This window comes from Trachemys scripta, chromosome 8 (genome assembly GCF_013100865.1).
Source record: "Trachemys scripta elegans isolate TJP31775 chromosome 8, CAS_Tse_1.0, whole genome shotgun sequence".
NCBI classification, from domain to species: domain Eukaryota; kingdom Metazoa; phylum Chordata; order Testudines; family Emydidae; genus Trachemys; species Trachemys scripta.
The window spans coordinates 63,598,723-63,626,210 of NC_048305.1; the positions used below are offsets into that span (position 1 = coordinate 63,598,723).

General features: G+C 40.3%; 1 protein-coding gene across 6 annotated transcripts in view; it reads right to left on the reverse strand.

The window, feature by feature from the left end:
- The window catches only part of KCNT2 (potassium sodium-activated channel subfamily T member 2), a 287,270-nt gene that overhangs the window by 3,201 nt on the left and 256,581 nt on the right, over nucleotides 1-27,488 (reverse strand). For 3 of the 6 annotated variants that reach the window (XM_034779501.1, XM_034779502.1, XM_034779499.1), the window contains 3 exons: nucleotides 19,089-19,109; nucleotides 17,336-17,636; nucleotides 3,514-3,598 (listed from right to left, as the gene is read on the reverse strand). In XM_034779501.1, coding sequence (XP_034635392.1) covers nucleotides 3,514-3,598; nucleotides 17,336-17,636; nucleotides 19,089-19,109 — 407 coding nt within the window. The remainder of the gene's footprint in view (nucleotides 1-3,513; nucleotides 3,599-17,335; nucleotides 17,637-19,088; nucleotides 19,110-27,488) is intronic. The other 3 variants (XM_034779504.1, XM_034779503.1, XM_034779500.1) reach the window with 1 other exon arrangement.

Consider the following 27,488-nt stretch of genomic DNA (forward strand, 5'->3'; position numbering starts at 1 on the left):
AAAAAGAAAAAAGTTGTTATAAAAGCTTGATGTAAATTAGGATAAAATGCATTTGCATGCTTCCCTGGCATGTTATTGCAAAGTTAGTAGTTCAGCTGAAAGAGATCTCTTGTACTTGAAAGCTTTACTAAACTGGAAACTTCAGTCTTGTATCTCATTACTTCATAGAACTGAGATCACATACCTGTAATTACCTTTATATGTTTCTTCTGCATTCTGTACTGTAGTTTGGAAACTTGTATGTTTTCATAAAGTAATGGAGCAAAATGTTACTATCTCTGAAATTAATGTAACCTTCCTACAATGTTACTATCTCTGAAATTAATGTAACCTTCCTACAATGTTACTTATTGAGTATCATTAAGACCTGATTACATCCCTATATATTTGGGTCAGACAGTAAAATTCCCATTTAATTAATTAAACATACCAGGAAGTGACTTTATGACTTAAATTTGAGTTCAAAGCATGGAGGGATTTTAATCAGGAATTAAACTTCATCCAGTGAATACACTTGAAAAGGGATGCACAATTTTAGATTTATCATTCCATTAAGGCATATTAATACTAGATTTGGAAGAGATCAAAGGATTCAAATCCATGGTGAGCAACTGGAAGGTTCAAAAGGTGAAATTAATAGGATAAAAAACCGGATCACCAGTTCACAACCAAGTTCAGTAGTATCCAAAAAGTAGTTTTAGTCTATTTCTTGGCTTTTCAGTGGCCTATTGTATGTAAAGGGAGTTTTGTGGTCTCATAGTGGACAAAAGAAACACCACAATTAAACACCATGCTAAATTATTAGCAACCTCAGCAGGAACCAAGGATTAAGGTATTGATCTCAGCTAAATCCATAGACAGATTCCGATTGACTTCACTGGCAGATTGACTGGGACTTAATTGTAGGCTGAACTGCCTTCTCCACAGGGATGAGGCACAGTGAGGCAATGCAGAAAACTGTATGTTATCACAGATTACACTATATCTGTTTGGTAAATAAACACAGGTGATCAGTCTTCAGGCCTGTCAATCAGTACCTTTCATGAGTCTATAGTCATATGGACAAGAAAATACATTAGATTAATCTCTCATGTTTCTAATTCAGATTAGACACAACATGCTAAGTCCCTTCAAGTGAATAGAGATTTGGACCCAAACTTTATATGACTGACATGATTACAGTTGTAATGGGTGTTTCAGATTAAACAAGACTCCAATTTTAATACAAGAAGAATAATTTACATATTCAATAAATGTATGAAGGCAAAAATGTTACATTTGTCCGCCTGTAATGTACCCACTGATGCAGTTATAAAGGTTTTTGTTCATGTTATTAACTCTTCACAAAATGAATGTATTAAACAAAAACTTGTTTGTTTGTTTTTTAAGTTTTTCTAAAAGGAAATTAACACTTAGACTTGCATTTGTGATTTCTGCAGCCACTTTAACAACAAAAACAATGATTTTAGTATACCTTTGTCCATGATGTACTTGTAGTCTGAAGTGCCTGACACCATAGACAATTAAGTTTTGAATATTTTTTGGCTAAAATTAGGCTCCTAAATATTTAGGTACCCGATTCTTTAAAAGTGAAGAGCACCCATCAGTTCCCATTGAGTTCCATTAAGACTACAGTTTATATCATTCAAATTACTCTATTAGGGTAGTGAGGGCTGTATCTGAGTATCCAAAAGTACATTAAGTATGTAGCATATGCTGTTTGTTTGTTCTTTGCCTCTTCCTATGGGGATACTGCTTGGAGACTTTTATTTTTATTATACTCTATCTACACTATGCTATATGTTAGCAAAGACAAGCTCAAAAAAGTGCACATTACTCTGAGTGGAAGCTGTAAGATTTGTGGTGTTTGTTTCTACCGTCCGGTAGAATCAGTTTCCAGGGAAGCTGTCTCTTACAAAGGCAAGTTTCATCCTACAAATGGACATTGCCAGAGGAGTTAGCTGGTAACTCTAGTCCTTGTCTCAGAGCCTGATTTTCCCTATTAGCAGTAGCCTGTGTTTGAGTAGATGTGCTGTCACGTTTTGTCCTAATTTTTTTGAGGCCGGATGGCTTCATTTCCAGGTAGGTAGCAGTGCTGGCCTATTTAGACTATCAGAGCTTTAGGGATTCAGCTTCAGGCATGGCATCTTTTTCTGTATCTCAAATGGTGTGCCATGTTGTATATGTTTAGCAAGTAAGTGATAAAGATATTATATTTAAAATAATCAATGGTATGGCCAAAATAAAAAGCCTGTTAGTCAAAATTGTAGTTTTGTTGAGATGCTAGCAAATACTAAGTGTGTGCATTAGTTATTACATTTTTCCTGAATATCTCTTCAGACACGTATAGTTACGTGTGTAGTGACTCTTGGCCACATACAGATGCAACAGTCCTCAATGGAGATTGAAGAGCACGCTGGCCCTGATCCAACAAAGCACATGCTTCACTTTAAACATGTGAGTAGTCCCATTAAAGCGAAGCACATAGTGGGGCTGAAGTGCTTGGCCTCCAGCTGCATCAAACTCCAACATCACATGGTTGAATTCTCAAGTGTTCCATCCAGGCTGGAAAAGCTTATGCATTTCTCTTAGCATTACAATGTTTCTGCTTTTGGTTCTGGCCAAAATGAAGAAGTACAGAGGCAGGCAACAACTAAATAGCCTGAACCTATTTGAATGTCAAAACTGTTGGACTTATCTAAATGATTATATGAAATTTGTTTGGTTCTTGTCGGTTTCTGGCACAATAAACTCTCTCATATCTCTCTTTTAACTAGGCAATTGTGTGAGAAGGTGAAGACTGGAGTGGACTCCCTGAACAAAAACCAACATTATTTCAATTTAGATCATGTGATATTTTAAAGCTACCATCCAATACTGTGGCTTTTTTATTATTCTGCAAAAGTGTCAAAATGGGCAGGTGCTGGAATGCTGAAATTCTTGATAACCAAGTAAAAAGAAAAGTATTTTAAGCAATGTCTAAAAGTCTTAGGATCATGTAACTGGTATCTTAATGTATTTACTAGTCACTTCTTCCTTTTAGGGTCTATGGCATAAGCCCATTCAGTTCAGTGGGCTTTGGATCAGGCCCTCAAATCACTAAAGAAAATGATCTTTGAAATCATGTACTGGTATGGCTTTGAAAGCTTGACTTTACAATGCTTTTTATTGATGCTCCGTGACTAATGAATCATGAGCAAGAAACAAGAGTGAGAATGTAATATAGTATAAAGGTATCTGAGAGCTGTGATTTTTCTTAATTTAATTTTATCTGACACTCCAATTTAGAAGGAAGGAGCAGGGTTATTTAAAGAAGAAAAAAAACTTAAAAATAATCTGGTATAAGTTAATGGATGAGTTCTTGTATAATTTTTTTGGATGTGCATGGAAATGATTCCTCCTGAGAGGAAAATAATAAAAGCAATAAAGTGCAAAAGATAAAAGAAATGAATTCCGGCATGAAAGTGAAAATGAGACACTTTGTGGATTTTATGATTTATGCCATCAACTTACACAACATCATTCAGCTCTAGTCTTGTATCTGGAGAAGGATTGATCAGGATGTAAGAGAGGGTGTTTTGATGATCATTCATTTCATCTAGAGGACAAAAAATATACAGGACTTATTAGGTTATTTACAAGGAAATGGTAAGAATCCTAGCTTTTGATAAATCAACCTTAATAAATTGTGTTCCGTCCATATAGCTGTCAAAAGGGAACTATCAGGCTTGTTTCAAAGTGACCCCATATATAAATTCAGCAGCCTCTTTAACTGGAAAATCTACTTTCAAATTGCTTTCATTGGAAATATTTGACAGAGACTCATTATACTTTCCCAAGAAATTATCAAAATAAAATACCAATATCTATTTTTGAGAATACACTGAAGATGGTTACAGTTAGTGACTTCTGCTACCACAGAAGTAGCTAAGCTGTTTGTATGTCCATTATTGTAGCAATTTCAATTTTTAAGAGCAACACAAAAATATTATCGTACAAACCAGCCACCTACAACCAGGGCATATCACAATCAGCATAATTGCACTGTGCAATCAGCACTGGAAGCATAATCCTCTTACTGGTAACAAATGTATTTCTCTATCAGCATATGCTTTGAAAATGCTTTTATTTAATTTATCACTTCTTAGTAAGATGAATGGGAAAATCCTTTGAGGGAACATCTATACATAATGTTATCTTCCTCTTGCCAACATGTAACTTGATGTATTATCAAGTCACATTGGACAACTGAAACATGTTTTATATTTACATATAAATATACACCTCACTTTGAAGGATCCCAAAGTATAAATGATTTACATATCACAAGACTGAATTGCAGCCTCCTCTGGCATGCATGCTGGCAACCAACCAGCATTTTGAATAACAGTGTGGGAAGGAACACTTTTTTTCCCCAATAGATATTGCAGTTAATGCTCACACTTTCAAAAAAATGTCATGAGCTCTTTAACATCCATGTAGAATAGAGGACTCTGAATTTTAAGGTCTCAAAAGGCCCACATAGAATGAAATACATAGCACAGGATGAAGGATTGCATGGAGTCTACTAGGATTTGAGCCTGAAATTCTAGGTAATTGGTGCTGAGTACAGTAATTCAAGTCCCATTTGGCCTTCAGTAATCAAACGGATTTCAATGCAAGACTCCCTAGTTATGCTTCTAATGCGAAGTCACAGAGGACCTCGACTCAGCCAAACAGTTAAGTATGTTCCTAAATCCCACTAACTTCAAGGAGACTTGAAAGTGTGATTAAGTGTTTTGCTGAATCCAGGGTCTAATTGATTTGCAATACTGTGTACAAATGAATGCTTGTCAAGAATTAGGATTGGTAGATAGTTTGGGAACAAAGTCAAGGCTTCAAAGACTGCCTCAAATAAGAAAGAAGCACCTACTTGAATAATGACAAGATCAAACTTGAGTAAAACAGATTATTGCTTTGCTTAGGGCATTAATCCATTGACTGCCAGGGAGGTGCCCAGGTTCGGAGTTGCATTCAACTCCCCTATACCTGAATAGCAGTGGAAGCTAGAAATGTTGTCTTCTAGTTTCAACTGATGATAAAATTGTGCTTGCCCCTCACAATCAAAGATCTGGCCTCAGTGCTCCACACATATTACTTTGATGTGGACTCTGAGGCACTAGGATGCCACAGTGGTGAACAACGTATAAACATCTACTATGATCCCACTTAAATAGTTCCACCGAGTTGAAAAATACAATATTTTCTAATGGAATCATAACGACACGAAATATCTCTGGAATTGGTAAAACGTTTCAAACCAGTGGAACTTGTTAAGGATGCTCAATGTTCCTAGAGCTGACAACTAAAGAGATACAGAGATACACCATACATCAACTGCAGCTAATAAGGAATACTGCAGCCAATCTCCTAGATAGAACGGGTACATGACAACTTCTCGCACCATCATTCAGAGAACTGGGTTAGCTCTCCAACACTGGATACAATTCAAGGTCCTAACTAGGGCCAATGTACAAATTAGAATTTACAAAACCAGCTGAAAATAACTTCCACTTCATTTGCCTCCTAAGTCCTGAGGGCAGGATTCTGTTTCTTCATAGCTATAATACTTAAATCAGTGACTTAGGTTCTATGTAGCAAATTCAGATGCCTGAACACCACTGTTTGAAACTGGAGACTATCCTACAATCTCTTAAGATTATTTTGATTTGGAATGTGTTTATTCTCATTGTAAATGTTGGTAAAAACATATATTCTTTAGCTGGTTTCAGATCGGAAACGTTTTCATTTTTAAAATAGGAGTAATGGAGAAATGAATTTAGCCATCTGGATGAGAAATATTGTTTCACTGAATGCGAAATGTTAGAATGCAGACAGTGGTAGAAGCTGATTGCTGGTTGTGGAAATGACCATTGTTTTAAGTGATTTCCCCCCTATTTTCTACATTTGCCATTCTCTAGACAGCTCTTTATACAACATAATTTTCTGTTTAATTAAAGTGTCTTTCTTGCAGCATATGTATATGTTACTGGACAGGAAGCAGGGACATACGCTGCCAATTAGTTTTAAAAAATAGTTGGTTTGATTGGTGAATGCTATTATAAGTAGGAGTCAGAGGTTTTTTTGCTCATTACTTTATAGTCATTTCTTATAATACCCCTATCACAAATGATGACTGTGACACTGCAGCTTGGAACACGTTCTATCCAAAAAGCCTGTTTTTTTGTTTTTTTTTTCTAATTGTCACCCACTGCCCTCTGGTATCTGTTAGATCGCCGTCTCTAGTTTTGTTTGATTTTGGTAGCTATCCTAAATGGTGATACAAATAAAACCAGTTTGTATTAACAAGATAGGTAGATAAGGAATGTTTGTTCTGTGCTGAGTTCACTCTTGTTCATTTAAGGGGGAAAAATTATTTCATATTCTGAAAGAATACATGTACTTTTATGAAGTACTTTTATGGGGAGGTCCAGGTTGGATATCAGGAAAAACTATTTCACTAGGAGGGTGGTGAAACACTGGAATGCGTTACCTAGGGAGGTGGTGGAGTCTCCTTCCTTGGAGGTTTTTAAGGCCCGGCTTGACAAAGCCTTGGCTGGGATGATTTAGCTGGGAATTGGTCCTGCTTTGAGCAGGGGGTTGGACTAGATGACCTCTTGAGGTCCCTTCCAACTCTGATATTCTATGATTCTATGAAATGATAACTATCAGAGACATCCTGGTTCTGGGTAGGTTTTATATTCAGATTCCCAAAGTCGATGCTAATGATTTTCGGTTGAGTTGGTTGATTCTCATATGTGTCACTAAATGTGGTGGGTAGATCAGCATGATTTCTCTGTGGGTTATCTACACACACTATAACTATATGTATTTAGAAAACAATATGGTTAGTGATACAACCTCCTAGTATGAATTCAGTTACTAGCATAAAGATGCTGGTGCTAGTATCAGTTAAAATGTAGGGCCTTAATGATCTATACTGTTGTTGGAGGATTTGCAGTGTTATTGTAGCTGTATTGGTCCCATGGTATGAGAGAGGCATGGTGGGTGAGGTAGTATCTTTTATAAGACTAACTTCTTGTGCCGAGAGAGTGAGAAGTTGAAGAAGATCTCTGTGGAAGCTTGTCTCTTTCACCAACAGAAGTTGGTCCAATCATATACATCACCTTCTCTCTCTAATATGAGAGAATGTTGTTTGAGTCTTACTTGTAGATCCTTGTTCCTTGGCAGGGCCGGCTTTAGCAAGAGCGGGGCCCGATTCCTGGGGGCGGGGCTTGCTGCAAGCTCCGCCCCCAGGAATCGAGCCACGCTCCGGCCGGGGTTGCCGGGCTTGGGTCCGACCCGGAGCCGCGCTGCGCCAGGGGGGGAGACCCGAGCTGCACCGCGGGGGGGACGGGGGGAGCCGCGCCGTGCCGCGGGGGGGGGGGGGGGGGGGGAGACCCAAGCCATGCCGCGGGGGCCGTGACGCGGGGACCGGGCCGGGCTGGAGCCAAGCCGGGCCAGAACCGCTGGGGCCTGCCGGAACGGGCCGCGCCTCCCCGGAGCCCTTCTCGCGCCCCCACCACCCCAGCTTACCTTGTGCTGCCGGCCCTCCCCTGCTTCTTTTCAGACTGATTCGCGGGAAGCAGGGGAGGGGGCGGAGTGTTCAGGAGAGGGCAGGAGGGGGAAGTGAGCTGGGGGCGGGGTGGACATCTGCAGCGCGGGCCCTCTTGGCGCGGGGCCCAATTCAGCCGATTCGGCTGAATTGGCCTAAAGCCGGCCCTGTTCCCTGGATTAATAGAAAATGAATGCATAAAGAGGCAGCATTCTTGGCTTCCTCTGTCTGTTTGAATGAACCAGGCTACAAAAGGGTTCCTATCCATTTCTTAGTGGGCAGCAAGATGTGTTGTGATAAAGATAAATCTGGGGTGGGTTGGGGAGAGAGAACGGATGTATCTTCAGGACTTAAAGATAGAGGACTTTTGGTGGAATTGGAGTGATGAAACAAGAAGTGTTGTAAGATTTGGCATCTCAGTTTTGCAGATGGATAAATATATAGAATAGTAATGTTTTGCGCAGCATGAGGCCATTAATGGGGTTGCCAAAAGAGAGGTTCTGTTTATAACGAAATACAGACATTTGTCTGAAAAAATATTGTAATGAAAATTTCTAAATTAGAAATGGCTCAGAGAGATGTAATTAGCTGAAGGGGAGTATGCTTACCTATCAAACCTTTTCCATTCTGTAGTTTGGCATATTGTCTTCCTGAATTTGAATACTGAAATTAACATTACTGTTGGCTTTCGACTAGGATTTTAAAGAAAACCAATTTCAGAGGGAAAAAAAAAACCAAAAAACAAAGGAAAGTATCCACCATATGCAGAATTTCCCTTTGACTTGCATAAGAACATGAGTTGAGATTATAAAAATGTAATTTTCTGCTTTAACTCCCTGTGACGAATGAAAAGTTGCTGGGTTCTTCCTTTCTTTTTTAAAGTCTCAGAAAATATATTTGAGCCTGATTCTTCCCTCAGACAAACTTGTGTGACTCCAATTACTGTATATACTTGTTCATTAGCCCGTTCATTTATAAGCTGACCCCTCAAGATGGTTAGGTAAAACTAGCAAAAACTGTATGACCCTTCCATAAGATGACCCTATATTTCAGCGGTTGGCAAACTTTGGCTCCTGGCCATCAGGATAAGCCACTGGCAGGTTGGGACGTTTTGTTTACCTGGAGCATCTGCAGGCATGGAGCCCCTCAGCTCCCTGTGGCCGTGGTTCACCGTTCCCAGCCAATGGGAGCTGCAGGAAGTGCATTGGCTGGGAATGGCGAACTGCGGCCACAGGGAGCTGAGGGGCATCATGCCTGCAGACGCTCCAGGTCAACAAAACAACAATGTATTAGATATTCAATTCAATGATTCCATAGAGTTTAAAATCATCAAATTTTGGTGTAGGCCCATTTATAAGCCAAACCCCACTCTTCAATGCGTCACTTTTTTACCAAAAATATTCGGCTTATGAATGAGTATATATGGTAAGTCAATGGGAAGTGTGGGTAATTAGCCAAGAATCAAACTGGGGACATTTATCATTTGTATTACAGTAGCTTTGAAAGACCCAAGCCAAAACTGTGGCCCCATTGGGCTAGGTGCTATATAAACACATAGTATGAGACAATCCCTGCCCCAAAGAATTTACAATCTAATTAGATTTCCAAGAGGGTCAGAGAAAGGAAATATTATTCACGTTATAGATAGTGAAATGAGGCATGAGATTAAGTGACTTGTCTGAGCTCACACAGGAAGTCTATCATAGAACAAAGGTCTCAGTCCTTATTGGTGCTCAATGACCTGGATCCAGGATAGCTAAAAGAAGACCATGGTCGACAACTCTGCTTATCTGGCACAATGGAAGTTTCTACCATAAGAGTAAAGCTCACCTATGCAGGAGATGGAGCTTTCTCGGGGCTTGGTCTGAGGCTATGGGGAAAACTTCCACAGGAACAAAGGGTCATCACAAACCTCCCCATCTTCCACTCCAACGTCAAGGCACACTTCTTTGGCCTTGCCTTCTCTAACATAAACACACAGCAACATGTACATTAAAATCCTACCTAAACAAAACGCTTCACTGAATGCACTTCTCCCCCTGAGGAAAGGATGAAAAAAGAAACCACCTGTGACAGATGTTAGCCATATTGCTTAATCTGCAACTAGAATGTGACCGGATACTACAATGATGAAGGCGGTATAAGACCTGATATAGAATAGAATCAGAAATTGAGCACAGATCTCAGTCCAGGGCCTTAAGCACAAGACCAAGTTTCCTTTTCATTATTGGAAATTGTAGTAGGGATTAGTATGCTAATTGGCTCAGGTATATTTTTACTGAGGGGATAACTTACATCACTGTAAAATTCTGAATACAGGAATTCTTTTTACAACACAAGTACTCAAATACTTTGACATTTTATTCCAGGAATCCTCCTTCACACATCTATTTAAACAGGAAAGATAAATTTTGTGCAAATAATATTTGAATAAACTCAGGCACAGTATGTGGGGGATAGGGAAGGAACTGGCTGATGGTATACTGATGGTCTACCTTTTACTGTGTTAGTTCATCACCTAAAAAATACCACAAATCTCATAAAACAGAAATTCTGCTATATTTTTAATAAGTACAACTGGAGTAGGCATAGCTCTGGTTAATTCAGCTCTGGTTAATTGAAATTCAGTAATGTGCCCTGGGCTGAACAGATGCACTGGGACCTCCTAGAACATGAACTTCATCTGAAATCTCATTTTTCCAAAGGTTCAGGATATCCTGCAAGACTTCTTTGATCAGTGGAGTGATCCGGTACAGCTGAGATTTTCAGCGCCATTTAGGAGATTTTAATGCCAAATTCTCATTAATAGGGCATTATAATTAATGTGACAGCTTTGAAAGATTTTAGCCTATATCTCTTGCAGATCACAATGACAGGTCAAATCCATGTGATTTTTTTTTTTTGGGTTAAAATGGTTGGATTGCATTCTTAGAACTATATTTTTAAATGCCCAGGTTTATAAATGATATATATCTTTCCCCCATCACCTTTCATGTGATGATTGTTGTCTTAGGTTGCAAGCTCTTTGCGACAACTTCCTTCTCTCCGTATGTGTGTATACAGCACCTTGTACAATTGGGCCCTGATTTTGATTAGGCCATTGGGAATAAAGTATCTTGTTCATGCTATATTAGAAATGCTCTGCCACCCTGCATCCAGGTTAACAATTTCCTAACATGAATACTCATATTTCTTTAAGAAGTTAAGTGAGTTATTCTGTTACAAAGATTACTAAGGTCCATTTAACACTCACTACCATATTTAACTGACTATATAGTAACGGGTTAAAAAGGAACTGTAGTTCTGCCATTTGCTAGAAATTAGTTTCTAGAAAGTTAAAATCTAGCATACAGGTTGTCATTTATGAATAAAAGCATAAAATTTACAAAGGTTTATTAAACAGCTTAGTGTTCAGGGCTGTTAGATGGTGATAGAACAAACTATGGAGACAGTTTTGGGGATAATTGGGCCTTCATTGTGAGTTCAACTGTGACAAACTTTATAAAGTGTCACAATAACCCATAACAATAAATGTTGTTGGGAAAAATGCAATCGACTGACAGATTGAGTTAGTACAAACAAAAAGGTCTACTGCCATAATTCAAGGACTATGTTAACATCATGCCAGCTGAACAAGAATAGAGTGATACCAGAAATCAATAGACCAAAACTGGTCTGATGAAAATTAGGCCATCACTCTCTTTGGTCCTCCAAAAGAGACTTTGTGCGTTAAAATCAGGAAGGGTTAATGTGACATGGGCTGACTGAAAGAAGAGAAAGAAACAAGCTTCACCATCATGGCTGGCCACCCCCACTGTCTCCTGGGACCCTGAACTACTTCATCCTGATGCTGAGAGAAACCAGACTGGACCAGAGAAGGGGACCCTGATGACATTGCCACCTCCACTGGTGCAATTCCAACCGTCACCTGGGATGTGAGATTCTGTTATTTCCACATACACAGACACCCCCCTCCCTCAATGTGTTCTATTCCTTCCCCACCTTATTTCTTTTCTTTTCCATCCCTTTCCTTTTGCCTTCTAGCTAATAAGAGTCTGGTGTAGCTGTCCAAGACTGTATTTTGCAACACTGCTGTAAGCATGTTAAACAGAAAGGCAGCAAAAAGTAATGTCCTAAATAGCCCAATACTGGTGCAAATTTGCCAGGTCTACAGTAACTGATAAAACTGTGTGCTGTGCCTGTGTTTTTCAGCAATGAAGTTGTGAGATGAGAATCAATGCCTGAGATGGAAGCTTTCCCCTCCCTTTTTGTGTGGTGTCTTGTCTTCTAAGAAAAAGGAACTGGACTTCAACAATGACAGCAATAACAACACCTCCAGCCCATCTCAACTAATTTTCTCTCTTTTCCCTAAAAAGGACAGCTACGATTAGAGATTGTCAAACAACGTGATTTTTTTCCTTCTAAAGACTCTTTACAGCTAAAGGGTAAAAGAACGGGGGATCACATTTCAAATGTGTTAACTGTTTTCCTTCTTTTCTGTATCTTTAATACAGAGTTAAAAGATTTTTAATAGTATGTGTGACATGGTACTAAGCAGGCTGAAGTCTCTGAATACTAAATCCTGAATGTTGGACAGTTACAGGGTCATATTAACACTTTTGACTCTTGGGCCCATGTGTTCCTTCTAAACTAATTAATATAACAACTATCCACAGCAGAAATACACAAGGGTTAGCAGCAGTGGAAGCAAAACTGGCCATTCTCAGTTCTCACTTTCAGAGGCCACATATAAAGATAAGAAAATACTTTAGTGTTAATAATTAACAGATAAGTAATTTGCCAATAACCAAGAACCAATTAATTGACAACCAGAACTGAGAGATTATAGCACTTGCAGCCCAGAGGGACCATCTGAGTTACAGGCTGACAACGAATGCTGAGAAGAGAAGTGGTTTATATGCCCTCTCTTACCCAAGAACAGAGTGAGCTTATGGGGTAACCGGTTGTGAATCTAAATTGCCTTTGAGAAGGAGCCATATAGAGAAGCAGCTGGAGAGAAAATGGACTCATGAAAAAGGGAGGCTTTGGTTTTTGCTTATGGTGGGTTTTTTTTAACTGTTGGTTGATCAGATGAGAGAGTGGAACCCCCTGAGCAAGTGGAGGACAAACCCTGGACAAGGAGGTAGAGAGAGGCTTAGATAATGGAACCAGGCACTCACTTCCTTTTCTCAAGGCCTGAGGCTGGGTCTTCCAGCAGCAGGTGGGAAGAAGTGCCCCTCCTTTCTCCTGGATTGAAGGTCTGAAAACATACAGATCATTGGGAGAGAGCTGGGGTCATGAAGTGCTCTGGACTCTGACTGGACTTTGGGTTTCGTTTTGAACTTTCATTATGACAGAAGGCGAGATGTTTTGGTTTAGTGGAAGGACTAAACCATTTACAGTAAGGGCAAAAATGAGCCAGAGGCCCCATTTGCAAGAAGTAAGATAAGATCTCCGTTATAGGGATGAAATCTTGGAAAGGTTCTCCTTGTGAAGTTTCCTCCAAGTGCCTCTGTTGGGAGCCAGGGTTTATTTTGGGAACACACTAGAAGCCAAGAGCCATCTGTATAAAGACCCTTTGCTTCCACAGCAACTGTGCAGTCCATTGAACCTCACTCTGGATCTAGTAACTGCTTCCATCCATTGCTGCCCCTGGAAACTCTAATTACTGACTGTTTATTAAAATAGGAGAGTGGCTGAAATTATAAAACTTATTTTCTTACCAGTTGGGCTTCCACCATACACGAGAGCTCTGCATCAAAGTTAATGCAGTAGAAGTATCACTGATTGTCAGAAGTATTCCTATCTTTGTAACATCCCAGCCTTTCCCAAAAAGTAGAGCTCCAGTTTCTAAAGGCTGCATACAGTGAAAGGACAAGGGGGAATGGTGATTCCCCCTACTACTGGGGCAGAGACAGATCTGCATTTGTGTTTGTGGGCTTCTTTCTGTGTGCATGTATAGGTGCTCTAATACTTTAGATTGTATGTGTTTTCCGTGCATGTGTGTGCTCATGTGTATGAGTGGTGCTAAAATATAACTGAAGCCTTGCCTAACTGTCCAGTCATTTATTTCCCAATCTCCAGAAAAGACTCATTTTCACCATTCTGTTCTTAACTGGAAGGGACAGTATACACACCAGTCATGATCAGGGTCAGAAACTGTCAGCACCTGTAGAAGTAGCTTCATTTGGATGACAAGTTGTCATGCTTACACCTTTAGGAACATCAATCATTCTATATTCTAACAAACAAGATTTGTTATTGTTTAGTAACAATATTCCCAGCTGTCTTGTAATGTTGGCTGTGTACATGTTGGAAAGAGGGAGGGAAAAATCAAATACCTGACAGCAATTTTGATCAAGGCAGACCATGCTTTTCATTTCAGAAACCAGTATGCAATGGTTTTTCTCATAATGACAATGGGTCATTTTCATTGCAACATATAGAATACTCCCAGCCGTGTGGCTGCTAGATTTTTCTGTTCTGAGAGAAAACTACGTACATATAAGTTTTAAACTATAGTTTGGTGAAAAAGCTGATTGAAGTAGCAAAAGAAACATCATTCTTATTTCTGGTTAGTTCTCCCTTTTCTCCCCTCAGCAATCTGTGTTTGCTGTGTGGGGAAAAGACAAGTATTTTTGTCGACATCTTTTTATATTTTTCCTATAGAGCCAAAACGCTAGATACAAACTTCCTTTCTGAAAACAGACTATGTAAAAACGCACCTTTTCACTCAATAGACCTATCGCTGGCTATATTAGAAGCCATAGCTGTTTTTCCTTACTAAAAAAAAAATTGTATTGTTTTACTCTTTTTAGCCCTGCAGAACTAATGCAGCTAATGTGAGGTGTGACAGGGTCAGGCCAGATGGCTACAGGAGAGTGTAGGAAGGATGGTAATGCCCCAGGATAAGCAGGTCCCTCTTCCCTGAGTAACTGAGCAAGGGTTACTCCAGGTTAATTAGGACACCTGGAGCCAATTAAGAACCTGCCAGAATGGGTTAAAAGCCTTTCCCCCAGCCAGTCAGGGTGGCTGATCAGTGTTGTGAAAGTGAAAGTGAGCTGTTGGAGAGCTGAGTGGTGGGGAAGCTGACAAAGACCAGGGGAAAACCCTGAAGGTATAGAGATTGGGGAGAAACCCTACCCTAAACAAGAGCTAAGGACCCTTCCAGGTCCAAGGACCTGAAGAAAAGATCTGCCAGAGGGGAGAGACTGAACCATGCATTTGGTGTGGTGCTGCCATGCCCGAAAAGGCTACCAGAGACTGGCGGCTCTCCCTCCCCTTACAGAAAGGTTGAGAGGAACCCCGCCCAAGCAAAGTGGGGACAATAAGCCAAGGGCTGTGGGGAAGTAACCCAGGGAAGCTAGCAGCTTTCCTGGAAACTGGCAGTGTGAGGCTGCTACTTGTAGGGTCCCTAGGTTGGGGCCTGGAATAGAGAGCAGGACTGCCCCCTCCCCCTTTCCTCTCACTGGATGTCCACTGAGGTGTTCAAAAGCCTCAGTGAAGCAGTGAGGGCTTAGCAGGCCCAGAAATGGAAAGGCTGCTTGGAGACAGAATTTCCCCACCCACTATAAATGGGTGTGGAGGGGAATTCAAAGAGATGAGAGGCTATCCTGACCCACCGTTAGAAGGAAGCACGGGACCCACTGGGGAAGCGGAGAAGAAGCCCTGCTACGGAGGGCAAGGTGGATTCTCTTCTGTCTTGGATATAGTCAGTAGAATTGTTAATTAAGTTCTGATTGTACAATATTTATTGCTGGCAATAGATGAGCTAAAAAGAACCCATTCTGAGATTCAGACCCTAGGCAGAATTTGCAGGCCTTTTGGTTAAAAAATAAAACATTGTGAACTGATCATATTTGACCTAGAATTATTGAGAAACAATAAACAGGGAATTCCCCACAATACCATTTCTATGATAACTTTCCAGCACAGAAGAACACTTTAAGGAAAATTCAAATTAAGACACAAGCTTTTTGAGTTATAACCATCTCTCATTTTTTTCCAGGCATCCCAATTAAGTTTCTTTAAGTACAACTGGTATGAAGGGGTACAAACTCCCACAGAAACCAAGGGCCATCACAAACCTCATCATCACACATCTCACCAAATTCTGCTGCAGGTGCAAGGTTTACAATGCATATCTTTGATGTTGCCTTCTCTTCCATAAAAGCATGTACATTTTAAAAAAATAACTGCAAATCCACTTCACTCACAATTCCTCCCTGAGGAGAGGATGTGAGATAAAACGAACCACATCTGACAGATGTCTTGTTGCTTAATGCACTATTTGAAGACACTAAGATATTAGTGTGATGAGGATGAAATAAGAACCTGTTATAAAATTGAATTAAGTACAATACCAAAGATGTACCAAAAGGATCCAGGATGGAAATGTTCTTTATGAATGCTGTGCCATATGTGAATCAGCTTGTATAGCAAAAGTCTCAACAGCATTTGTAAAACCTTGTATTAATCCTCTTATCTTTTTTTTTTGGAAACTGATAAATAGGAATTTGCTGTTGACTAACTGTAGTTTATTTCACACTTGACCCCTTCAATAAACCTAGATGTTAGGACAACAGCTGGTCCTGTAACTTTTGCATGTCATCTCTACTCAGAAATGGCTTTCTACTTATTCAGGCTCCCAAAATGTAATGAGCTAGATTCCATCCAGCTGGCACTCCCTAAATCCATTAGAACATGAAAGATTGTTTTAGCCATCTGAAAAATGACTAGATCTGGTGATAATTTAGCAACCATACAATTAAGAAAATCATGTCCCAACTCATCCAGATATTGGACAAACAATGATATGTGAGCTAATGTTCAATCCTGTGTTGTTTGCCCAACACTGGATTTATTGTTAATCAAAATAAAACCAGAAAAGGACTTGCAGTGGGTTTTTCAGCTTTGATAGGAAGTTGGCTCTGATGTGCTACAAATTGCCACCTGTTTTCCGAAGTTATTGCCAATGGCTAAGAGAGAAGCTTTTGAAATGGCATATAGTGAGCTGTGAACCATGGTCTAGCTTTTTAGGCTCATGAATAACTTGATTTCTTGTGCTAAAATCTCTGGACAGATGCCCAATACACCTCTAAGTGTGCTACAATGCTATATGTATTAATTAAACAGATATTTTTCATATGCTTTTAAAAAGCTTGAAAAACAGAGAGAGGGGTGAAAAAAATTGAAGCATAGAGCTAGTGATGCATCACTCATAAATGTGATGTGAGCACATTGGGCATGTTTCCCATCTTATTTTAAAAATCAGAGGAAAGATGATATATCCTGTAAGAAAAAACAAACAAACAAAACCCTTTAAAGTATAAGCAAAATTTACAACAACTCTGTCACCATCTGTTTATATGAATAAAGAGGATGTTACATCTGTAGGTATGCAATGTGATCATCTCTATCATGAGCCTCCAAATACAGGCGAAAATAGTTTTCATTTCTGATTTCGTGTTCTGTAGCAATAGCAGCACCAATTGGTTCAACTGCCTTATGAATATCCCATCTAAAAAGAGATTGAGATTAAACCTAAACCAGAACTAGAGCTGGTTGGAAAAGGCTACAGATTTTTTCACGTTTTTCCCCTTTTTTGATTAAAACTCTAAGAAATTTAATCAATTATGAATTGCAAAATTTTGCACCCTGCTATAGTTGTACTTCACCCATGGTATCCTATGGTTTTATGAAATAAAATTAGGTGATCTTAGACAATAATAATAGTCATACCATATCCTGCTGTGGAAAGTCCCAAGTGCTTCATTCTGTTCTTCACAAGTTCAGCAAGTTCCTGTCTTTCTGACCTCTTGTAAAGGCTCATCCGCTGCTGACTTATTTTCTCCGCTGTTTTGCCGGAGTGCTTTGGCACTTTTCTGCTCAGCCGTCGAGCCCACTGCATGCTCTTCCGTCGTAATAAGGGATGATCTGACTGATCGCTGGATGTGGAGTTACGATGGTTATTGCGGTTGTTTATTTGTTCTTTGGTGTCTTTGGTGTCTTCCCATTCTTCGACACTAATAGAAATTTGAGACTTCAAAGGGAAAATCACATAAGAAATTAGGGGATTCAGGAAATAGATTTGTCAAAGAAATCATCAGAGACCTTGTCTCCTTCTTCGGCTCCAATTCAGCAATGCAGTTAAGCACATGCTTAAGTCACACTCAAGTCAATAGTGTTAAGAACATATTAACGTTCAGCATGGCCTGTGGAAGAGGCCGTCTTTTTCTCTATTTGCCTTTGGAACAGCATTATGTAGACTGTGTGTGGCTTGATATAAATATGATCCTACATTCCCCAACAGCAAGAGAAGATAAGCGTTAGTTAGTACTTCTTGTCATTCTGTTTCTAAACATGAGGCTTCTATGCCTATTTCTAATAGGAATTCAATGCCATTCTGTTTCTTAGAAGCCAGGCATAAAACTATTTGAACTCAAATCAATCAATCTATTTAGCTTTACAAAGAGAAGATTAAGAGGTGACTTGATAACTTTGTATAAATATCTACATAGGGAAAATGTTTAATAATGAGCTCTTCAATCTAGCAGATAAAGGCATAACACAATCCAATCACAGGAAGTTGTACCTAGACAAATTCAGCCTGGAAATAAGGCATAATTTTTAAACCGTGAATGTAATTAACCATTGGAACAATTTACGCAGAGTCCTGGTGGATTCTCCATCACTGACCATTTTAAAATCAAGATTGGATGTTCTTCTAAAAGATCTGCTCTAGGAAATATTTGGGATAAGTTCTATGGTCTGTTATACAGGAGGTCAGACAAGATGATCACGATGGTCCCTCTTGGTCTTGGACTCTATGAACACTAACTCAATGAACTCAATGGAATGTGTCTTGCCTGTTGAAGAGAGACTTCTGCACTTCCTCACTGAGTGCCTTTTTATATGCTCTTAATTGCTCAAAATGTGCAGGCCTTTAGCAGGGATAAATTGGTGAAGTATGAAAGATTCATATAAAAAACATAACTCTCTGGCTGAAAGATTTTAACAAGCATGCTGTTTAATACACCACAAAAAAAGGGATGACAATAGGAAAGCTATATTTTTCTCATGCGTTGTTGTTGTACTGTCAGTCCCTGGATATTAGAGACACAAGGTGGCTGAGGTAATATCTTTTAATGGACCAACTTCTGTTGGTGAGAGAAACAAGCTTTTGAGCTTATGCTTTTGTGCATAAGTATTAAGTATATGTCAAATATACTTCCTATAATTTGACATAGATGTTTATGACTTTTATGGAAATGCTTGTTCATTTGTGTTGAAGACTGTTACAATATTTAATTATAGGAGAGCCTTTGCACATGTTAAGGGAAATGACATGAGACCCTCGACTGCCCTGAACTGCTCTAACATTCTAATTTCACACATTGATTCTAAGCTCTTTTTGTCCTCTTTCCATAACTGGTCAGGGTTACTTTCATTAGGGTCAACACTAGGGAAAGGGAGACAAATAACAAACACTTACTTGTGAAGCCATTTCTCGTGACTGACAAAGGGAGGAAAAAAGAAAACACAAACAGTTTAAACAACAGTGGGCAAACAGGAACAAACATGGACCATTTAATAGCGGGCACAAATAATAAATATGGGCTGATGCTTGCTTTATTCTGAATGGAAATTTGGATTAAATTAAAGTTCTGTCATTTGAACTGTGCATACATTGTGCTTTTTTATCTGACTCACTGGAAATTTATTTGATGAAACTATCAATATATCTTGTATTAAATCATAATAATTGTAATAACATAGAAGTGAAATGAAGTACAGATTGTAATGCAGACAAAAGGTTGAAGGGGAAAGTAGTGTTCAACACACTAGTTATGTTCATTTTTCTTGTATTTCCTATTGGCAGTGGTCATTACCTCAAGTTTATCAAAAGCTATTGCTTCTATCTCATACATACTGTATTTGTATAAATATGCATGTTTAGTGCCTTGCTAGATAATGTCATTATATCATCACATCCCTTTTCTCTTAAAAAACAAAATGTAGTTCAGGTCATTTTAGCAAAGAACATACTTTTTGTGTGTGAAGAATTTTGTAAATAAAACTTTCTAAGAACAAGAATATTACATGGCAATCTGAACAATTTAACTTAAAAATACTATCATAACACAATGATTGTTGTATGGCAGGGACCATAATATCTATGTTGGCAAACTGAATGAAGGAAACATTTATCACACAAATGTTTATCAGGCTATTTATCTGATGTTGTTTACTTCTATCTAATTTACAAAGATATTAAACAGCATTGGTCCTTAGACTGATTCATTATTGTTTGTTACTAGAGTCAGAAGTTCTCTTTAATTGTAGTGTAGTGTTGTATAACTATATAGTTTTAGAATTATATTCCTGGTCCACTATTTTATCATCCATATTTTTATCTAAGCAGAATTGTTCATTTTTTTCCAATAGATATTGTCATCTGCACATTGAATTTAACAATATTAGCTCTTTCTGGGAAAACAACAGCAAAAACATAGGGGAAGGGTAAAAGGGAAAGAGTAGAACAAATAATGCTCTATACATCTGTAAAGTAGGTGTTAATCTCAAATTTATCAAAAGCTATTGCTCCTAAATTCATTTCACAGCTGCCTTTCCTTTACACAGATGCAGCTTCCTAGCTAGATAATAGGAAAGGGTTCACCCTTTTGTTTGTTTGCTGATTTCACATACATTTTTGAAAGCATATATGTGAAAAGGCTGCTGACACTGAATTCTTCACACTAGGTTTGGTGCTCAGGCTACAACCATTATTGATCTCAGTAATCAGTCACTATCAGAATCCTACTGTTTTTAATTGATTGTCATATGTTACTTTAGTTTATGCATACCATTAGTTGTACATATGTGGCACCATAATACCCTGTGCTCAGTTGTTATGAGTTCTTCTGTTCTTATGACTTCTACCATGATTTTGCTTTTAAGAGTTCAGTGGAGTAGGAAAGAATGACATGTCCTCTGTTTTGTAAAATCCTGACTGATTTTTCTCATGTCGGCAATAATACTGCCTATGTTCTTCCCCAAGGGATGATTTTGATAGATGGTACCACTGATGCTGAGCTGAGAAGAATCAGCTACAAATTCTGTAGTAGTACAGTTGACTAGTTCAAGTATGGTTGGAAAATAAAAGGAATCTGGAGAGCTAGTGACAGTCCAAAAGGAGAGACTGCAGCAAGCTTTATTTTGTGCAGACATCTTTCATGTCATTGAACATTTATTTTATTTTATTTCATTTCAGAATGGGAATCCTCAAGCTCCCAAGAAAAAATATCACTTCATAGTGCATTAGAAATAATCTATTTTAAGAGTTTATTTAATGACTTGCATTTTGTCAATATATGTATGTTTTTGCAAGGAGGTGGGGTTGGAAATAGAATGAATTGGTTGTGCTGTAGAAGCAGTAGATTGTGTCCTAGAAAGAGCAGTTTTACAGGCAACAGGGAAGCTGACATACTGCATTTTACTTTAAAGCTAAACTCCCCTGGAGCTGTCTTTGATCCATTGTTCAAGATATTCAGCCATCAGGGATGAGATTGATATTCACTTAAAATCAAAAGTCTTTTTAGGGAGGAGTATCCTGATCAGTGGAACTGGAGTCAGACGGCCATTGTTCACTGAGGGGACTGTTATTGATGGGGGCACCAGCGGAATGGGGAACATGGGGAGTTAGTCTGGAAGCAATTCTGCCACATGAACAGAGCAGTGTGCAAGATATAATACAATTTTACTTACTCAGCTTAACCTGCATCCAGTTTCATTCTTTGTGAATGAAACGTGGTGGCAGCATCAGAGTTGTGAGCTCTCCACAGTGGAGCAGCTGGTAGTGTGAGCCATGTCACTCTATCTGAAGCCTCTCGGAGCCCTGGATTTTGCAAATACAAAACCTAGCCCAGTGATGGATCTGGTGAAAGAAGGCATTCCAGCTGTACACAGACCTGGTCATGCAGGAGGACAAGAGCAGCAGGAAAGTATAACTGTTACTATACTTTACTGGGGAGCAAGGCAGAGAGGCCTGCACTATGCTGAAGCTCACCACTGCTTTAAGTCTCTCAGTAGTCCTAGGAGTCCTGGGGAAATATCGCTCCCCGAAGCAGAATGAAAATGTGGAGTGATGCAGATTTTTCACAATCCAAAGGGTAGACCCTGGTGTTACTGCCTTATGCACACAGGCTGCTACATGCTGTGACATTGGCAGGCCAAGTGCCAGTTCATGCCCAGGTCCCCAGGTCTCAAATGGACATTAACAAATACATAGATAGAATCTGTCTGGATCACTTGTAAGTTAATGTTAATAAAGTATATATTAGAATTATAAGAACATGCTAAGTGTTTAGACTATCAAATGCTTGTGAGTTCCTCATGCAGTAATCTTACTTGTAATATCTGTGTTCCATAGTGTAATATTTGAGTGGTTGTACTGAGTGCCTCGGTGACCATTTGAATGGCCGTATAGGAGAGGGACAATCATTAGTATGAAGAGCAGCTCATCTACAGAAATTGTTACACACCTCCTGAGAGAGGAGACCCATGGCAGACTATAAGTGGATTTTACAGCTGGAAACTCCATAAATCTGGATTGAGGAACCATCAACAAAAGGATTTACGACTCTTATTATTGTTCTGCTCTCCTCCCTCTGAAGATGAATCATGCAAGTGGACTCTTCCCATCAGCTCAGTATGCAGCTCAGAGCACATGGCAGGAGGGGGATAAAAACTCTGAATCAAAAGAACTGGGTATCTCTATGCTGCTTGGACTTGGGAGAGTGGGGGAGCAGGAAGGTGTTTCCAGGAATAAACAAGAGATCCCCTGCTGCTTGGCCTCGGTTAGTCCTAAAGGTTAAACTGATTAGAGAAGCCTATCTTATAGTTTGAAACTGCAGATTGTAACTCGTTAGGGTGTCTGCTTGCTTGCTTTAACCTTGTATATAAGTCTCTAATTTCCTTTCCCTATCTAATAAATCTTTATACACAGTAGAATCTCAGAGTTACAAACACCAGAGTTACGAACTGACTGGTCAACTGCATACCTCATTTTGAATTGGAAGTAGGCAATCAGGAAGCAGCAAAGACCCCTCCTCCATCACATAACCTCTGAATAATGGTAAGGTGGAATCAGTTGTGAGAATAGCGAAGACACTGTTACACAAGGCTGCTTCCTCTGGATCAGACCTCTTGTTAGCATTTTTGGTACACAGGAGTACCTCATCACAAGGGTGCAGGGCCGGCTCCAGGCACCAGCGCAGCAAGCAGGTGCTTGGGGCAGCCAACGGTAAGGGGCAGCACATCCGGGTCTTTGGTGGCAATTCAGCGGCGGGTCCCTCAGTCTGTCTTGGAGCAAAGGACCTGCCACCGAAGTGCTGCCGAATAATGAAGCAGCATCACTAGAGTTGCCGTCGAAGTGCCGCCGATCGCAGGTGGTTTGTTTGTTTGTTCACTGCTTGGGGCAGCAAAAATGCTGGAGCCGGCCCTGCAAGGGTGCCAAAACAGTCTAATGCAGGCATGGGTGGGACACATGACCAAAACACTGCTACTGATGAGAGGAGACCTGTTGCAGCCAGAAGGATGGAGATACTGTGGAGAGTAGGAGCAATCAGGGAAAGGAGGCACAACGGGCATATGACAGGTCAGTCAAGGACCTAATGTCCCTGGTGCCACAAATGCCTGTGAGAATCCAACCATGCAAGAGACACCAGAAGGTGTGGACTAAAAGAGTTGTGAAGGGTAGGGTGGCACTCGGGTTATACAGGGTGACTGCACAAGAAGGACAAGTGAGCCGAAGGAACAGGAGGCATGATACAGCAGACACAATACTCAGAGAGCCTACAGAGAGATAGTGATCATCACAGAACTAAGAGACAGAGAACCATCCAGAAGCCAACCCCACAGGCAAGGAGGAAACTCTACAGAAAGATAGTTTGCTAGACTCAGACAGGTGACAGGGAGACAGAGGGATCATTCCCAGTGTGATTACCTGTTAATTAGTGGAGATATCCCATCTCCTAGAACTGGAAGGGACCTTGAAAGGTCATCAAGTCCAGCCCCCTGCCTTCACTAGCAGGACAAAGTACTGATTTTGCCCCAGATCCCTAAGTGGCCCCCTCAAGGATTGAACTCACAACCCTGGGTTTAGCAGGCCAATGCTCAAACCACTGAGCTATCCCTCCCCCCCACCAAGCTATCCCAAAAGCTCTGTGATAAAATTGAGACTCCAACTTGGCTACATAATAACAACCTCTAGCCAAAGGGACATGGTTGGAGGGAATCTGGGTGTCAATTATTTGTTTTTAATGTGTATATTAAAATTCTTGTAAAAAAAAAAAAAGAAGTTGTATCAAGAGGGCCAGTGTTACCTGAGGGGACTGCTATTGACACGACAGCAGTGGAACAGGGAGTCAGGCTCTAAGCAACTCTGCTACATGGACAGAACAGTGCATTGGGTTTAATTAAGTTTCACTTAATCAACTTAGCCTGTATTCAGCTTCACCTTTTGTGAATGAAACAAGTGAAGCTAGGGCAGCAGCAAAGAAAAGAGAAGTCTTTGTTTAAGATTGCAAAATATCCATCCCATCACACTAACAGATCCAAGCTCTTTTAGCCAGCTGTCCTTGATATATAGTCAGCTTTTCTGGTCTCTCAATGAGTACTCCTGGGTAGGTAGTAAATTGTTTCTCTGTTTTTAGATGAGACAGACATTTTTGATAGGAGGGGAAGAATTAAGATGAATGAATCTTTACGTACATGAAAAACTGAGGAAGTATTTTAAAAGAAAATAAAAAAAATAGCTGGATTGTTACCTGCATTGACAATTGCTCTCTTATATAGACCACAACTATTATGGCATTGAGCAATGTTGTGTGAAAGCTTCCAATACTATCAGAGACTCCACATAGTATTATTTATAAAAATAAATATTGTTTATAAAAATCTAAGGGAACAACAATGATGCTATCATCTGTTTCTAAATTATGGGCATACAACAAAGAAGAAGAAGCTACATAACGAGCTACTTGTAGATACGTTTCATGCTCCTTTGACTATAAAATGACTTCAATATTTTACATTGTGAAAGGGTTTAGTTCATTATGTCAGTGAGATTTAGTTGGTAAAGATTTCACCTGTACAACAGAATCCTAGGTTCCAAAATTCTACCACAGGATTAGGGCTAATGCCTACTGCTGACATGATAGGGTATGTCTTCACTTACCGAGGGTCCGGTGGCAGGCAATCGATGTTCTGGGATCGATTTATCGCGTCTGGTTAAGACGTGATAAATCGATCCCAGATCGATCCCGGAAGTGCTCGCCGTCAACGCCGGTACTCCAGCTCGGCGAGAGGAGTACACGGCATCGACGGGGGAGCCTTCCTGCCGCGTCTGGACCTGCGGTAAGTTCGGACTAAGGTACTTTGAATTCAGCTACGTTATTAACGTAGCTGAATTTGCGTACCTTAGTCCGAAGTGGGGGGTTAGTGGGGACCAGGCCATAGTGTATAGTGTACATAACATAAGAACATAAGAACGGTTGCACCAGGTCAGACCAAAGGTCCATCTAGCCCAGTATCCTGTCTACCCACAGTGGCCAATGCCAGGTGCCCCAGAGGGAGTGGACCAACAGGCAATGATCAAGCGATCTCTCTCCTGCCATCCATCTCCATCCTCTGACAAACAGAGGCTAGGGACACCATTCCTTACCCATCCTGGCTAATAGCCATTAATGGACTTAACCACCATGAATTTATCCAGTTCTCTTTTAAACGCTGTTATAGTGCTAGTCTTCACAACTCTTCAGGTAAGGAGTTCCACAAGTTGACTGTGCACTGCGTGAAGAAGAACTTCCTTGTATTTGTTTTAAACCTGCTGCCTATTAATTTCATTTGGTGACCCCTAGTTCTTGTATTATGGGAATAAGTAAATAACTTTTCCTTATCCACATCACTCATGATTTTATATACCTCTATCATATCCCCCCTTAGTCTCCTCTTTTCCAAGCTGAAGAGTCCTAGCCTCTTTAATCTCTCCTCATATGGGACCCGTTCCAAACCCCTAATCATTTTAGTTGCCCTTTTCTGAACCTTTTCTAGTGCCAGTATATCTTTTTTTTAGATGAGGAGACAACATCTGTACGCAGTATTCGAGATGTGGGCGTACCATCAATTTATATAAGGGCAATAATATATTCTCAGTCTTATTCTCTATCCCCGTTTTTAATGATCTCTAACATCCTGTTTGCTTTTTTGACCGCCTCTGCACACTGCGCGGACATCTTCAAAGAACTATCCACGATGACTCCAAGATCTTTTTCCTAACTTGTTGTAGCTAAATTAGCCCCCATCATATTGTATGTATAGTTGGGGCTATTTTTTACGATGTGCATTACTTTACATTTATCCACATTAAATTTCATTTGCCATTTTGTTGCCCAATCACTTAGTTTTGTGTGTAGTGGAATGCTGAATTTTGAGAACTCTTGGCAACAACTTAGTAGTATAGGTTAGCTCCCATCTCTCAATTAAACACATTTGAGTGTCCAAGGCTGTATGAACTATTTATCATATAATTGCTTCTGAATTCACCTATACTATCTCTGCATTAGTGATGAACTGGAGTAGAAAGATGATCATTTAAACCAAACACAGTTCTACAAGAATAACATACTACAGGACATGAATTAGAACTGCTTCATCGAAAGTGTCATAAAGGACATGAAATCACTGCAAATGAGTGGCCACTGGATTGAGACAATGTAATCACATCCATAATTTCATGAATGGGCTTTAGCACAACAGACTGATGACTAGAAAAATGGAAGTATATGTTCATGGATGTTTTGATGAAGTTTCATTTCCAACTTTGTTACAATTTGTTTGGACAGATTTTTTTCTGAACACCTCTAATAACCCAGGTGTTTCATTCATGTAACAACGATCCTCCCACCTGTGCACATTGGTGTTTGGGAGCTAAGAACAATAGGGCAAGGTGTTCATACAGCAGTAATATCCCTGGTAAGCTGAGTGCTTTACACAGAAATAAAAGAGCTGTTTGGTTTCAGATTGGTCCTCTATAGTCTAATATCTTGTGACAGGAGGTTACTTTGTGGTGCTGTAGTGGGGTGGCCACCCGCTCCCAAAGGGCTTAAAACAGCCCTGGGAGAGGGCTGTGGTAGGGGAAAACCTGGGCTGATTGGGGAAGTAGCCACAGGTGGGCCATGCCCCAATCAGGCCGCAGCTGGCCCTATAAAGAGGCTGTGGGCCAGGAGCACAGGTAGTCTCTCTCTAGGCACAAAGAGAGAAAGGCCTGGCTGCCTGAGACTTGAATAAGGTATCGAAGTAGAGCAGTGCTGGGAAATATGGCTGGGGAGCTCCCACCTGGAAAACCCCCAGGCTGCAGGCTTAGCCAAAGGCTTGAAAAGTTACTGTGGTTGCAGAGGTGCAGCCCGGGGGTAGGTGGAGGCAGCAGGTTCAAACCCCCCTTGCCGATGATGAGTGATATGGACTGCAGTCTGCCCCAGGGCCCGGTAGCTAGATGAGGACTGGCAGTGAACACTGAGGCAAGGTGGGGATAGAGAGTGAGGATTCCCCTGGGAGGGAAGCCCAGAGAGTGGGGGTACTGCCAGGGGAAGCACCCAGGGGAGAGGGGCACCGGGGTCTGAGAGGGACACGGGGCCAGCGACAAGCGGGACATTGGCCTGCAGAGGGCGCTCCAATGACTGCAACGCTAATTCCCCAGGAGACCAGAAGGAGGTGCCGCAGGGGTGAGCCGTGCATCGCTACAGGTGCGTATTAGCTTTCAGTTTATTGGATTCTTCCATTATTGCTGTAGAAAAGCTATTGACTAGGACTCAATTCTGCAAGTTGCTCAGCA